The sequence below is a fragment of the Bison bison genome, unplaced genomic scaffold (genome assembly GCF_000754665.1).
Source record: "Bison bison bison isolate TAMUID 2011002044 unplaced genomic scaffold, Bison_UMD1.0 scf7180017864293, whole genome shotgun sequence".
NCBI lineage: Eukaryota > Metazoa > Chordata > Mammalia > Artiodactyla > Bovidae > Bison > Bison bison.
Window position 1 is genome coordinate 3,244,179 of NW_011494865.1, and position 14,330 is coordinate 3,258,508.

General features: G+C 45.4%; 1 protein-coding gene across 1 annotated transcript in view; it reads left to right on the forward strand.

The window, feature by feature from the left end:
- The first annotated feature begins 19 nt into the window (after positions 1-19).
- SHISA9 (shisa family member 9) overlaps positions 20-14,330 on the forward strand; it is a 349,021-nt gene continuing 334,710 nt past the window's right edge. The window contains exons 1-3 of the mRNA XM_010850691.1: positions 20-127; positions 583-680; positions 10,854-10,981. Of these exons, the coding sequence (XP_010848993.1) occupies positions 20-127; positions 583-680; positions 10,854-10,981 (334 nt within the window). The remainder of the gene's footprint in view (positions 128-582; positions 681-10,853; positions 10,982-14,330) is intronic.

Genomic DNA, 14,330 nt, shown 5'->3' on the forward strand with positions numbered 1-14,330 from the left:
CTCCACCTTCCCAGAGGCAATGGCGCTCCCTCTCCAGCCCGGCCTCTCCGCGGGGGAATGTCACCCGGGCAGCCAACTTGGGCTGGGAGTGCAGAGAGGGGACGGGGAGCTCAGCACAGGTGTGGATGTGAGAGTGTGTATGTGGATTAGGGGTGTCTTCCCCCGCCACCCCCGCTCTCTTGCCGCCCCCTCCCGCCGAGTATTGCAGCGGACTTGAGACACACAGCCTGGGAGCCAGTGCCTTTGGAGTCTTGGGTTTTGGGGAGGTGGGGGTGGTCCAGCCTTCGGATTCCGCATACTACCCTTTAGGTAAACAGGGGCCGGCGAGCCCGAAAGGGAAGAGGGGTGTGTGTGAGCCCGCGCGCGCGTGTGTGCGGAGGGGGAGGGAGGGAGGCAAGGAGTGTGTGCCGCCTGCAACTCGTACGACTCGCGAAAATGTGGCGAGGGAGGTGGAGAGTGCGGGGAGGGCGAGAACAAAAGCTTTGCTCGGAGCGGCCGCCTCGCTTTCCGCCGAGCTGCCAGTTCCCTGGAATTGGGACCTCGGCCCCCCCCTCCCCATCACCCCCTCGTCCCTCTCTCCAGACGCCTCCTCTCCCTGCCGGGGGCAGCGACCTCAGCCGTGGCGCTGCGCCCTTTGAGCGGGCTGGTGTGGCCTCCCAGGGCCGGAGCCCCCTCCCAGCGTGCCTTCACCCCCCCAGACACCCTGATTCGTCAACTTTCCCTCTTGCCTTATTCATTATGCAAGTCCCAGCACGAGCAAGTCGCAGCAGATGGGAGAAGGCATTTGGGGATTAATGGAGCTATTTGCCTTTTTTTTTTTTTTTTTCCCCCGAGTGTCTAAATCGATTCGCACAACCCAGTAACTTTGGAGGCTGAAGACGCAGACTGGAGGATGCAACCCTCGGCCGGGGAGAGGCCAGGGGTTGGTGTGGGGTCCCGGCTGGGGTGAGGAGGGACGGGGGAGGGTGGTGAAGAGAGCGGGGTCGCCTGCACACAGCAGGATGACTGGGGAACAAGGTTTATTCTCTTCCCGTATACGCGCAACAGAGTCGCCATGTGTTCCCCCCCACCCCCAAACACACACACACACACACACACACACACACCCCGCACCTCCGGCTGCCTGTGCGCGCGCGTGTGTCTGCACGCGCTCCGTGTGCCTGCCTAAAAAATCTCAACAAAGAGACCCACCAAAAATAGGCGAGGAACATCACCACCACATCACTAGTAATTATTTTCTATTTATATGCAGATTATCAGATGATTCCCCCCCACCCTTTCCCACCCCAAGGGAAAAATTTGGGGGAAGAAAGAGGTGAGAAGTTCCTCTCGGTTTGGGTTAGCAGGGAGGTGTGGATGGATGGTGGGATCAAGAGGCACAGAACCACCCCCACTCCAGGGGTTTCGAGAAAGCCTGACCTACCAAAAGAGTCAAGTGCGGGCCCCGCCCACCTCCTGCCACCCCAAGGTGCCCGATCTCCAACCCCACGGGCCGGTGGTTTCACGTCCCCCCGCTGTCCTCGCCAAGGGTCTGGTGTTGCGAGCGAGACTCGGAAGCAGGGTTGCTGCAGCGACTGTTGCCTCGGTAGAGAAATTCACCCAGGGATGGGTAGGGTGCCTGGCAGATTTCGACTTAATTCCTCTGCTGAAATCTCCTTGGAGCCTTTGCCTTGCAAACCAGGGCTTTGGGAGCTCTCCTCCTGGTTCGGTTGGGATGGGGGTGGAGAAGCAGGAGGAGGGAGGTGGGAAGCTGGGGAGGAGCACTAACCTTTGGGGAACTGAGGGAGAAACTTCCTGGTCCTGCCCCCTTGCAGCTCTGTTTACTCCAGCCCAGCAGGCTGCCCCCACATTCCTCTACAGGTACCGGGAAAGGTCTCCTTGGAGGTGGAATCTAGGGGGTATCCAGTCCTGGTGTTGCAGAGCCCCAGCACAGGCTCTCCTTGCATACATTTTGAGAATTCCAGGCTGGAGTGAAGGTACATACTCTTGAAAAGAAAGACTGCTTGATTTTTACTGATGACCCCCAAGGTATAATTTTCAACCTTGGCTGACGTTTAGGGTGACCTGGAATGCTTTAAAAACAAAACAAAACAAAACACTGTTGCCAGGGGCCCCACCCTAGATGGTTCAAATCAGGATCTCTAGGGTGGGGTCTGCACATCTATACTTCTGTATATCTCTCCAGGCTTTATGGTGTTCAGTCAGTCACTGTCCCGGAAAAGGAAGCAACATTTGCTGAGCACAGTTCTGGGTGCCAGGCACTGTACTAGGGATGTGTGTGTGTCTGTGTGTGTGTATGTGTGTGTAAACATCATTTAGTTTGCCCAGTGATGAGACAGGTGCTAATTCTCTATTACATAGGAGCAAATTGTAGCTGAGGTTGGTAGCTTGCTCAAGGTCACACAGAAAATTGCGCATTCCTTACTCCCCTGGTGTCAGCTGTGTCTGGGGCAGATGTTTTCAGGTTGAGTGAGCATCAGAATTTGAGGAGCTTCCTAAAATGCACAGTCTTGCGCTTGATCCAGAGAGATTCTAAATCCATCTATCTGGGCCTCAGAAGTCTGCATTTTTACCACCTCCTTGAACGGCTTGTGTAAAGTGGTCCACACTTGACTTGGGAACATTTTCCCGGATACAGGGTGGATGGATTTATTCAGTGTGACTCTTACTGACATTCTGTTGCTGGTTCTCCCCATTTGTGTAGCCTTTGGGTGTGTTTCTATGGTGCTAGGGGCTGCCCCAAGTACTCACCAAGCACATCCTGCTCTACTGATGCAGTTAATCATTTCATATCCCAGCCATGGCTCATTTGCTTTTGCCCGCATGGACCATAGGATGTTTGGCTGGGTCCAGCACGCCAAACTCCGCATCAGACAGACTGTACGGTGGCTTTCCGGTGAAATGAACGTGCTGGCTGCAGCCTCTTAATTTATTTTGTCTCGAGCTGCAGGGGTCGCTGGGGTGGGAAGTTTGTTCTTACCTCACCTGAGAGTACCTTCTCCTCAAAGACTTACAGCACGTGCTGCTCCAACGTCACACCGTTGACTGCTCCTAGTGCCCAGTGTGCTTGTGTTTGTAAGGTCAGTTTCCAGGCTCAGAGGCCTGGGCACATTGCCTGCTTCCTTGTGCGCTGATTAGGACTGAAAACGGGGAGAGACAGCAATTCCAGAGTATGCGCAGGCCTGGCCTGTGATGTGGAGAAAACTGTGTAGGTGTTTCTACAGCAGATATAACCACAGCACATTCAACCACTATTTATTGGAAGAAGTGACCACAAATGGTGGGTACCAAATGGTACCAAACCATGCAGACACATTTTATTTGGTCTGCAACATATTCCTATGTCTGTATTCTTATTTTTGGGCTTTCCAGGTGGCTCAGTGGGTAAAGAATTCGCCTGCAACGCAGCAGATGCAGGAGACACGGGTATGATCCCTGGGTCTGGAAGATTCCCTGGAGGAGGGCATGGCAGCACACTCCAGGATTCTTGCCTGGAGAATCCCATGGATGGAGGAGTCTGGGGGGCTACAGTTCATAGGGTCGCAAAGAGTCAGACACGACTGAAGCGGTCGAGCCTGCACGCATGAATTCTTAAGTTGTTCCCAATTTGTTATTGTGAACATTTTAAACATACAGAAAACTTGAAAGAAGAATAAACATAAACTCCAGTAGATCTTTCATCTAGAGCAGGGTTTCCTCCCCTTGACACTCTTGACATTTGGGGCTTGATTGTTCTCTGCTGTGGGAGGCCGTCCGGTGCATTGCTGGGTGTTTGGCAGCATCTCAGGACTCTGCCCCCTTAGGAGCAGGTGGCCCCCACACACTGCAGTCAGGACAATTAAAATATCCTCAGACGTCGCCAAAAGTCATCCAGGAGCGGAGTCACTCCCAGTCAAAAACTGCTCATTTAGATTGAATACTTATTAGTATTTTGTCACGTTTGCTTTATGGCTCTCTCTCTCTCTCCCTCTTCCTTCTTTCCTTCCTTCCTTTTTTCCTTCCTCTCTCCTTCCCTCTCTTCTTCTCTTTTTTCCTTTTTTTTTTGGCTGGAGCAGTTGAAAATAAGTTGCAGACATGACACTTCATCCCTAAATACTTTAGTGTGGATCTCCTAAGAACAAGGACATTTCTCCCACATAACACAGTTCCAGTATCCTGCCCCCAAAAAGGAACAAAATTTCCATAACATCATCAAATAGCCAATTGTATTACTGTTTTCCCAGTCATACACCAGAAATGTCTTCTAGAGATTGGGTTTTCAAACCAGGATTTCAGTCAAGGCTCACTGCGTTTGGCTGTGAAATCTCTTTAGTCTCTATGGTGTACGGTGTTTTAAAACCAACTTAGAACCAATGACCAACATTTAAAAAACTGGGAAGTTTCGCATAGAAATCTCGATTTTATGATTTCTCTTGAGAAGCTGATAGATTAGGTAACACTGGACCTGTATTTTCAAGTGGCATCTGTTCCCTTTAGGACCCTCTCAGGTTAATTTCACTTGCCCCCACCCCGTGCCCCGGTCCTCAGTTCAGTCAGTCATGTTCCCTGCAGTCCCTAGAGAGGTCGTTGGGCTGATCTGAAGAGAAATGGGCTCAAGTCAGATGGCTCCAGATTCAGTCCCAACTCAGCCACTTAATAGTGTGAACTTTTGGGAAATTTGCGGTTCATCTCTGATTCTCAGATTCCTATCTTTAGGGTCCCTATGTCATAGGTCTGTGTGAAGATTCACTGAGACTGGGCTTAGAAATCTCATAGAGCAGGACTGCCATAGGGTAACTGCTCAGTGACTATTACCCTTTATCATCATCCTTCTTATTGGAATTTTCTTCCCCTTATCTATGGAAGGAGGTGAAGTTGTAGTCTGGAACTCTGTGCCTAGTGCTTGCTCTGCTATGTCTATTTAGCTGCGTGACATTGGCCAAGTCTCATCACCTCTCTGGACTTGCATTGAATTTTAGCAGGATGGGTGGCAAGTTCAGTAAGTTCTCATTAGTTATCTATTTAATACATAGCAATGTATGTATGTCCATCCCAATCCATCCCACACCTCCTCATTGGCCTGGCTGATATTCAGGGACACTTGCTGGCTTTGCTATTTTACATAAGCTTATGTGTAAATTCTCACTTAATTTCATGTCCCACGGAGGTCAGCTTTATGACAATCTGCTTTTCACAGAGGCACAGATTGGTTTTCAAGAGGATGCAAAATCCCTTAGCGAGTGGAGGAGCTAGACTTCAGGCCCAGACAGTCTGAGGCTATGCCACGGGTCCTTGACCATCAGGCTGCACTGCCTTGAAGCACTGACATCCAGGACTTCAGTCTTTGCCGATCACAGAGAAGTGCTTGATGCCCTGCAAATAAGAGTGTCAGGGCTGGTTCAAGGAGCCCGAGTCAGATCAAGACTATGGATGTTTCCTGCATCTGCCCCTGGCAGGGCCAGCCCTCTTGGCAAAGGCATTAGTGAGGGCAGGAATGCGTGTTTGAAGCTCTTTACATTCGAAGCCAGTAGGGAATGCATGTCATCATCTTGCCCACCTTCAAACAGTCAGAAATCCAAGTGGCAAATTACATAGCGCCATGTCCTGTGTGTTTTTCAAGCATGCTTCACAAACGCTCAAGTCTCTTGCAAAGAAATGGCATCAAGTGACAGACGTCTCTCCTGCTCTTGCCTTCTCTCTCTTATTGCAGCCTCCCCTCCATCTCCCTTTTCTTATACATTTATGGTTATCCTGTGGCTTCCACCAGCTGCCCAGGCTGGAGAAGCCCACGAATGCATATGCTGTTGGCCACAAAAAGTCTCTAAATTATTTTTTTGTTTTAATTTTTAATTGGAGGATAATTGCTTTACAATGTTGTATTGGTTTCTTCCATTCATCAACACGGATCAGCCATAGGTATACCTACGTCCCCTCCCTCTTGAACCTCCCTCCCACCCCTCACCGCATCCCAGCTCTGTAGGTTGTCATGGAGCACCGGCCTGAGCTTCCTGCATCATATAGCAAATTCCCACTGGCTATCTAAATTATTTTTCCTTGCAGAATATGTTTTGCTTCTCTTTGGGCACTGAGACCTTGCATTTTAAAAACCAACTTTATTGGAGTCTAATTTGCAGCATACAGTGTACACATATTATGTGTAGTTTGATGAATTTGGACACATGGCTACACCCATATAACCACTACCCAGAAAGTAGCCTCATGTGCATTGCCCTTAGATCCTGGAAAAATAAATGATGCTTCTGGTACAAGAGGAAAATCTCAGGAATCCCATTCAAGTGTTTAAAAGTCAGAAAACAGTTCAGACCTTGGAACCCCTGGAGGCTTCTAAGCAAGATATTGCAACTCTAAGCTCTACTTGGCGATGTTGGGGTCTTTTATTTATTCACTGTAATTGGAAAGAAAAGGGATGCAGGCTTTTCTTTTCGTTCCTCAGATATGCCGTGCTCATTGCTGCCTTGGAGTTGTTGTGTTGGTTTGCCTCAGATTCTCTGGCTGGCCCTTTCTCAGCATTCAGGTCTCAGCTCAGTGTCACCTTGTCTGAGAAGCTGTCCTTGATCCCCTAGGATTATTTACCAATGCTCCCCCACCCTCTCCAGCCCATCACTCAATGTGATTTGCTTCATTTCACATTACAGTCTAAAATGAACTTACTAATGTACTGGTTTACTAGTTTATCATCTGCCTCCTTCCATTATTGTTCACAGTAAGGAATGCAGCCTTTCCCCACCTGTCACTTGAGTCCTGGTATAGTACCTGGCACACAGGAGTTCTGATGCCTGACATCCTGGTTTACATGACATAAGGCACCTCCTCATTCCATCATTTATTTGCTCATGGATGTAGTCATTCCGTAGGTGTTTATTGGGAGAAGGCAATGGCACCCCATTTCAGTACTCTTGCCTGGAAAATCCCATGGACGGAGGAGCCTGGTAGGCTGCAGTCCATGGGGTCACTAGGAGTCGGACACGACTGAGCGACTTCACTTTCACTTTTCACTTTCATGCATTGGAGAAGGAAATGGCAACCCACTCCAGTGTTCTTGCCTGGAGAATCCCAGGGACGGGGGAGCCTGGTGGGCTGCTGTCTCTGGGGTCACATAGAGTCGGACACGACTGGAGCGACTTAGCAGCAGCAGCAGCAGCAGCAGGTGTTTATAGAGTACCTATAGTAGATCCAGCATTGGACTGAGAGCTGTGAGACTGCAAGGATTAGTGCAGGCACAGAGCTCACGGTCCATGGCAGGAGACGGGTGATGTACAGGTGAATGTACAAGTGAATAGACACTAAGCTGAACCTTATGCAACTGCCAGTATTCCATCATCTTCAACCTCAAAAATGGCAGTCTTTCAGCTGTTTGGAACTGGGTTAAGGGATATCGAGGAAAAGTGTAGTTTCTTCAATAAGGTGCCTTTATTAAGTCAGGGTTCTCCAGAGGAACAGAATCTTTAGGAGATCTGGCTAACTATCTACTTATCTAGAGATTATGCAGACTTGCCACACATGATAATGGAGGCTGGTACATACAAAATCTGCAGAGTCAAGGTCCAAGTGTTTTTTTTTTTTTTCTCCTTCTTTTTTCACTTTTTGTCTGTGCCTCAAAGCATGTGGGATCTTAGTTCCTTGACCTGGAATCAAACCCATGCTCCCTGCAATGGAAGCATGGAGTCTTAGTCACTAGGCCACCAGGGAAGTCCTAAGGTCCCAGTTTGAATCTGAAAGCCTATAAGTCACTGTAGAACCATGAGGACCTGATGTCGCAATCTGAAGGCCATCAGACAGGAAAATTCTCTTTCTTGGGGGAGGATGGGCCTTTGTTCTATTCCAGTCTTCAACTGATTGGATGAGGCTCACCCATGCTGTGGAGGACAATCTGCTTTCCTCAGTCTATCAATATAAATGTTAATTTCATCTAAAAACACCCACTCAGAGGCATCCAGAATAACGTTTGACCAAATCTTTGGTCACGCCGTGGCACCCAGTCAAATCAACACATAAAATTCACCATCACAGTACCGTTAGGATCTTGCTCTTCTGAGTGTGGACCAGCAGTATCTCCATCACTTGGCCCCAAATCTCAGGGCCTGTTGCAGACATCTTGAATCAGAATCTGCATCCTAACAAAAGCCCCTAGATAATCCATGTGCACATTCAAGTTTGAGAAGCACTCAGAATGTGTGCTACACATAAATACCAATTCCTTGGGCATTAGTTTGGTTTGTAGTACATAGTTGGTTCTTTCCACTGTCTAATTCAATAAATTAAAAAAAAAAACACATCCCTATTTGTAACATGTTTTTTAGTATACACTGCAATATATGGGCTTCCCTGATGGCTCAGATGGTAAAGAATCTGACTCCAATGCAGGAGACCCAGGTTCGATCTCTGGGTTGGGAAGATCCCCTGGAGAGGGAAATGGCAACCCACTCCAGTATTCTTGCCTGGAGAACTTCATGGACAGAGGAGCCTGGCAGGCCACAGTTCATAGGGTCCCAAAGAGTTGGACATGACTGAGTGACTAACATACGTAATATATGCACATATGTTTATTATTTTTAAAATTTTTATTGGAAGATAATTGACTTACAATGTTGTATTAATTTCTGCAGTAAAGTGACTCAATTATATATATTCTTTTTCATATTGATTTTCAATATGGCTTACCACTCACCCCACTCCAGTACTCTTTTGCCTGGAAAATCCCATGGATGGAGGAGCCTGGCAGGCTTCAGTCCATGGGATTGCTAAGAGTCAGACGTGGCTGAGCGACTTCACTTTCACTTTTCACTTTCATGGATTGGAGAAGGAAATGGCAACCCACTCCAGTGTTCTTGCCTGGAGAATCCATATATCTCAATATTGCTTCTCAGTTCATCCCACCCTCTCCTGCCCTCACGGTGTCCGTAAGTCTGTTCTCTATGTCTGGGTCTCTGTTCCTGTCCTGCAAATAGGAAAGAACATGTTTAGAAGTGAAAAAAAGGCAAATTAGATTTGAGAGACATCTGTCTTGTGTTTCAAACATTTCTTTCCTGCAGTCCTTTTCAAGTTTCAGGTTCTGCTTACTGTGCAGGGTCGGGAGGAGCTTAAACAATGATTTCAAAGACATTCAGGTTTGTATCTTAGTCCCGCCACTGATTAGCTGGGTTAACTTGGGCGTTTGTGCGTGCATGCTAAGTTGCTTCAGTCGTGTCCGGCTCTTTGCTACCTGGTGGACTGTAGCCCGACAGGGCAGTCTTTTAAAAAATATTTATTTATTTATTTGGTTGTGCCACGTCTTAGCTGCAGCATGTGGGATCTAGTTTCCTGACCAGGGATCAAACCCAGGCCCCCTGAATTGGGAGCTTGGAATGTTAGCCACTGGACTACCAGGGAAGTCCTGTTGGGCAGTCTTTTTGTTCTGGAGAATGGGTATAGTAATCCACGCCTTGTAATGCTCTCCCACTTGTTGGCTGCAGTTCAGCTTTGTTAGCCTTCTTGTTCCTCTGATCTGAACTCTTCTATGCCTCAGGGTCTTTGCACTTGCTGACCCCTCTGCCTGGAATGTTCTTTCATCCTCTTCATGGCAGTAACGCCTCACTGTTCAGGGCTCAGCTCAGATGCCTTCTCAGGAAGGCTTTTCCTGATCAGCCAATCTGTCAGGTTATTTTGGATTTTCTTTTTTAAAAGTATACAATGCAGTGGTTTGTAGTATATTGAGAAAGTTGAGCAACCATCACCACTGTCTAATTCTAGAACATTTTCATCACCCTAAAAAGAAACCCCTCCCTCATTAGCAGTGATTTCCCATTTCCCCTCCCACACCCCTGGCCCCTGGCAACCACTACTCTGCTGTCCATATGGATTTTCCCATTCTGAACATTTCAAGTAAATGGAATCAGTTCACCTCTCTAGGTCTCTGTTGACTCATCAGCAAAGAAGGAGTAATAACCCTCATGATGTGTTTATGTGCTGCCTAATTGAATTAAGGCATGTCACGTGACTAGAACAGTGCCTGGCTTATGGGAAGTACTCAGTAAATGTTACTTATTGTTACTAATACTGGGCCGTAACTGTACCTGAAGTGTTGGTATCTAGGGTTAGCAAGAGTACTGTGCTGTGCTCAGTTGTGTCCAACTCTTTGTGACCCCATGGACTGTAGCCCACCAGGCTCCTCTTGTCCATGGGATTTCCCAGGCAAGGATACTGGAGCAGGTTGTCATTTTTCTTCTCCAGGGGATCTTCTTGACCCAGGGATCAAACCCATGTCTCTTACATCTTCTGCATTGGCAAACATATTCTTTACCAGTAGCGCCACCTGGGAATAAGCATTTTTTTTATTATTAGGATTAGTTATAAAGGGTGATTAAACTTGTTGGGTGCAGACATATTACATATATTCATCATTTAATCCTCTCAATAACTCTATAAAGTGGGTAACGCTGCCATTACATCAGTAACATGAGAGGTATATGAATTCTTCTGCATGAGATCCTTATGTAATCTCTAATTGCAGGGATCTTCTTTACGTATGTCTTTTTCCCCTCCACCCTAAGTAGAATGGCAGCTACATGGAGAAAGGGGTCTTGTCTTTTGTTCATAAGCCCAAAGCCCTGGTAGCTCAGATGGTAAAGAATCCTCCGCCTGCAATGTGGGAGACTTGGGTTTGATCCCTGGGTTGGGAAGATCCCCTGGAGGAGGGAACAGCAGCCCACTCCAGTATTCTTGCCTGGAGAATTCCATGGATAGAGGAGCCTGGTGGGCTACAGTTCATGGGGTCACAAGGAGTCGGACATGACTGAGCCACTTTCAATTTTTAAGAATAAGTAGGTGCTAGTCATTGTTTTGAATGAATCAATTTAAACTTTCTCTCCTTTCAGGGCCCTTGCAGACGTCATGAGGCCACAGGGCCACTGCAACACTGACCACATGGAGAGAGATCTCAACATTGTGGTCCACGTCCAGCATTATGAGAACATGGATACCAGAACCCCCATAAATAATCTTCGTAAGTATAGCTCTGCCATCCAGTTCCAGTCCCACGGGGTGACCTAAGCGGTGGTCACACCTCCAGATTTCATGGTGTGTGTTTGGGTTTATGAGGAGCTTCTCTTTGTTGACTAAGAAGTTTTATTTTATCTCTTCTGGATCTAACTGTGGGTGGCATCTTCAGATTTCACTTTGTTTCTCCATTAAAGAGTCATCCACGTGGTGGATTTTTCATGGTTGGTTCTTCTGTTAACAGGCCACTTTGGAGGTTCATCTTGGTCATATGTTAACTAATAGCCCTTTTGGCTGGTCATCATGGTAGGTACTTAGCTAACCAAAGGATTACTTGGTTGGTTCATCCTATATAGTAAATCTGTTAGCCAATAACCTGTTTTGTTGGTTCATCTTGATTGGGTAATCTGTTAATCAATGGTTCATTTGCTTATCTGGCTGCCTCTTGAGGTAGACCAGTTGTCACTTTTAGGTTTTATATGGCTTTCAGTTAACAGATACTGGTTCGAAGAATTAGATTTATTTTTCATGAAATCAGAATTTCATAAACATAATCCACAAACTCTGTGTGTGTGTGTGTGTGTGTGTATACCTGTGCATGTATGTGGGGGGTTTTGAGTTGGGGTTGTGTTAGTTTGGGTGTGTACCTATGATTAAAAAGAAGCAAATTGTTCTGTTGTTCTCCAAGGGGGAAAAAGTTGCATTTGCTATTGTGTTTCAATAGGTATTCTTTAGCTGACAGCACATACCTGGGAATCTTAGCGTGGTCCCAAAGATTTTCTTTCCTTTCAAAGGTCAGTATATACAATATATATTATGGAGCTGATGTACTGACTATTGGGAGTGGGGAAAAATAAGATTGTTTTGTTTTTGACAGTAGTGTACTATCATGGTTATTCCTAGCAATTATGTTTTCAAGTAAGCCCCACATTAAAGTAATGTTGTAGGGCTTTGTTTAAAATAATAAAAGCCAGAAAATTTAAAGGATGCATTTAGTTGTAGCTGGAGGTTTTTTAAAAACAGAAACAGTTCTGGCATTTTTGCACGTTTTTCTAGTCTGGGTCACCTTTGCTAAAGTTCCACCAGAAACAGCATTGGTGTTTTATTTGCTGAATCATAGTTTTGCACTGTTTGGTTACAAATTTTCATGCTCAATGGGTAGAGGAATAAGTCTGTGGAATTTGACATTGGTGATGCAAATTATCTGCCTCTACATGGTGATAATTGTTCATGGCCTTGGAAATGTTGCAGCATGTTTGCAAAGTTAATGTGTACGTGGTTTGAAATGGGTTACTAAGTAGAAAGTCTTAAGTTCCATTCTATTAAATAACTTGACATTATTTATTTATGAACTGGATCGTAAAAATGATAAGAGAAATAGCCACATGTTAGAGCAAAATACACCAGTCATTGGAAGTTTTATGACCAAATCTCAAAGCCCCAAAAGGCATGGTGAATTGCACCACCTCTGATATAGCAATTGTTGTATCCAGTTCTGGCTTTGATGGAAATGAGCACATTCTCTTTCAGAATTCAGTGGAAAATAAGCTGAACCTAGGTGTATATGAGTCCTAAATATCATAAGCGAGTGAATATGACCATGAAGTAGAGAAAGCTGAAATGGTGTTGAATCCCTGGCTATAAAAAGGTGGCTGTTGAAAGTTTCTCATTTGAAGTTTCAATTTCTAGGATGATTTTGAATCAGCTCTTGAGTGGAATAACAAACTCATTGAAGTCACTCAAATTACACCACTCTGTCAGGCAAAAGGTCAGGCAACATTAATGAATCTTGCTTTAGGAAGGGATCTTTGTTTAAAGTTGTACTGAAAATAAATTGTGGTTCAGAGATGGGTCTCTAGGTACTGTGCATTTCAGAAATCTCCTGTGACAGACTAACTTGGTTTATTTATGAGTCTTGCTTTTAGTCTATATTTGTGTTTCAGTAATCAGTGATCTTTTACACCAAGGAAAAAAATGCATCTTGTAATATTTTACTGAGTAGAATTGCACTAGAGCTTTCCTGACAAACTGCAGGGGAGAATTCTAGGTACAAAGTCAAAAACATTGCATTCTCCTAGGAATTATGACAGATATTAATTTTATGTAGTTCTGCTAGGTTGGTTCCATCCTTATTTCTTAGTATTTTGGGGAATATCTGGAAAATAAGAGCATATAGCTTTTCTACAGGTTTACATTAATGAGTTTAATTTAAATAGCAAATTAATTCAGTAGTTGGTAGTGATAATATTTACTTGTAATGAAGTGTTTGTCTTTTATTGATTTACAGGAGCTCTTTACATATAATGGACACGTGGGAAAAATTACATGTTCAAAAGAAACAATGATTTGTGGAGTTCATTGAGAAGATAAGAGCTAGGTGACTGACATTATCAGTTATTAAAGGTTCAAGAAGCCACGTAGTCTCCAGAGCCCACTGACTAATAGAGAAGTAGGAGAGGAGGAATCTTGTCTGAAAATCAGAAAGTAAGACCAGCTCTTGGTGCCAGAATTAGAATGCCACTACTGAATACAATGGCATAGGAAATGGTAACCTACTCTAGTATTCTTGCCTGGAAAATTCCATGCACAACGGAGCTTGGAGGGCTACAGTCCTTGGGGGTCACAAAGAGTCCGAGCACACAATGAATATAAAACCCTTTTCTGGACATTATGGGAGCTACGAAGATTTACCATTACAGAAAGTGGAAAGATGCATCTATTTGATATACAACAAGAAGGGGCACATTGTGCCATTTTTAGGGTGCTCTTCACTAAATATTCAAGTTGTGAGATTTGATTGAAGTTCCAACTTAAATGTTATTTTTATCTCTGTTTGGTGACCCACTTGACATTGCTTTAAGAGAATAATCATCTTCTCTTGATACTAACACTAGATCACTTTCTGCACTTTTCCTTATGCTTTGTTCAAACACTAAGAGAACCAGCAACAGTCTAGAAACCTGGATATTTGGAAGGAGGGGAGTCGGGAAGGACTAGAGTGAAGGCAAATAGGGAGGAAAAGGCTTCAATATTGGGAATTTTTTTTGCCAACCTTTATCAGTTTCCTATGGTTCATTTTTCCTGTGATATAGGCAGGACTCGCCTTTTTTTATCTTCAGCAGATGCTGTTCAGGGTCTTTTCAGGCATTCAGTGTTATTGCCTAAAAATATTTAGTCTGATAATCAAAAGGGCTTGGACCTCTTTGATTAACAGGATGCAGATTCAGATGAGAGAGTGATTTTCTGCAAAAGCTCCTCGGCTTCTGCGTAATTACAGTTTGCTTTTGAAGGCGCATTTTGTTCTCAAGTACTGTGAACGTGCGCTGTCTCCCCCACCCCAGCCGCCCTGTTTGCCA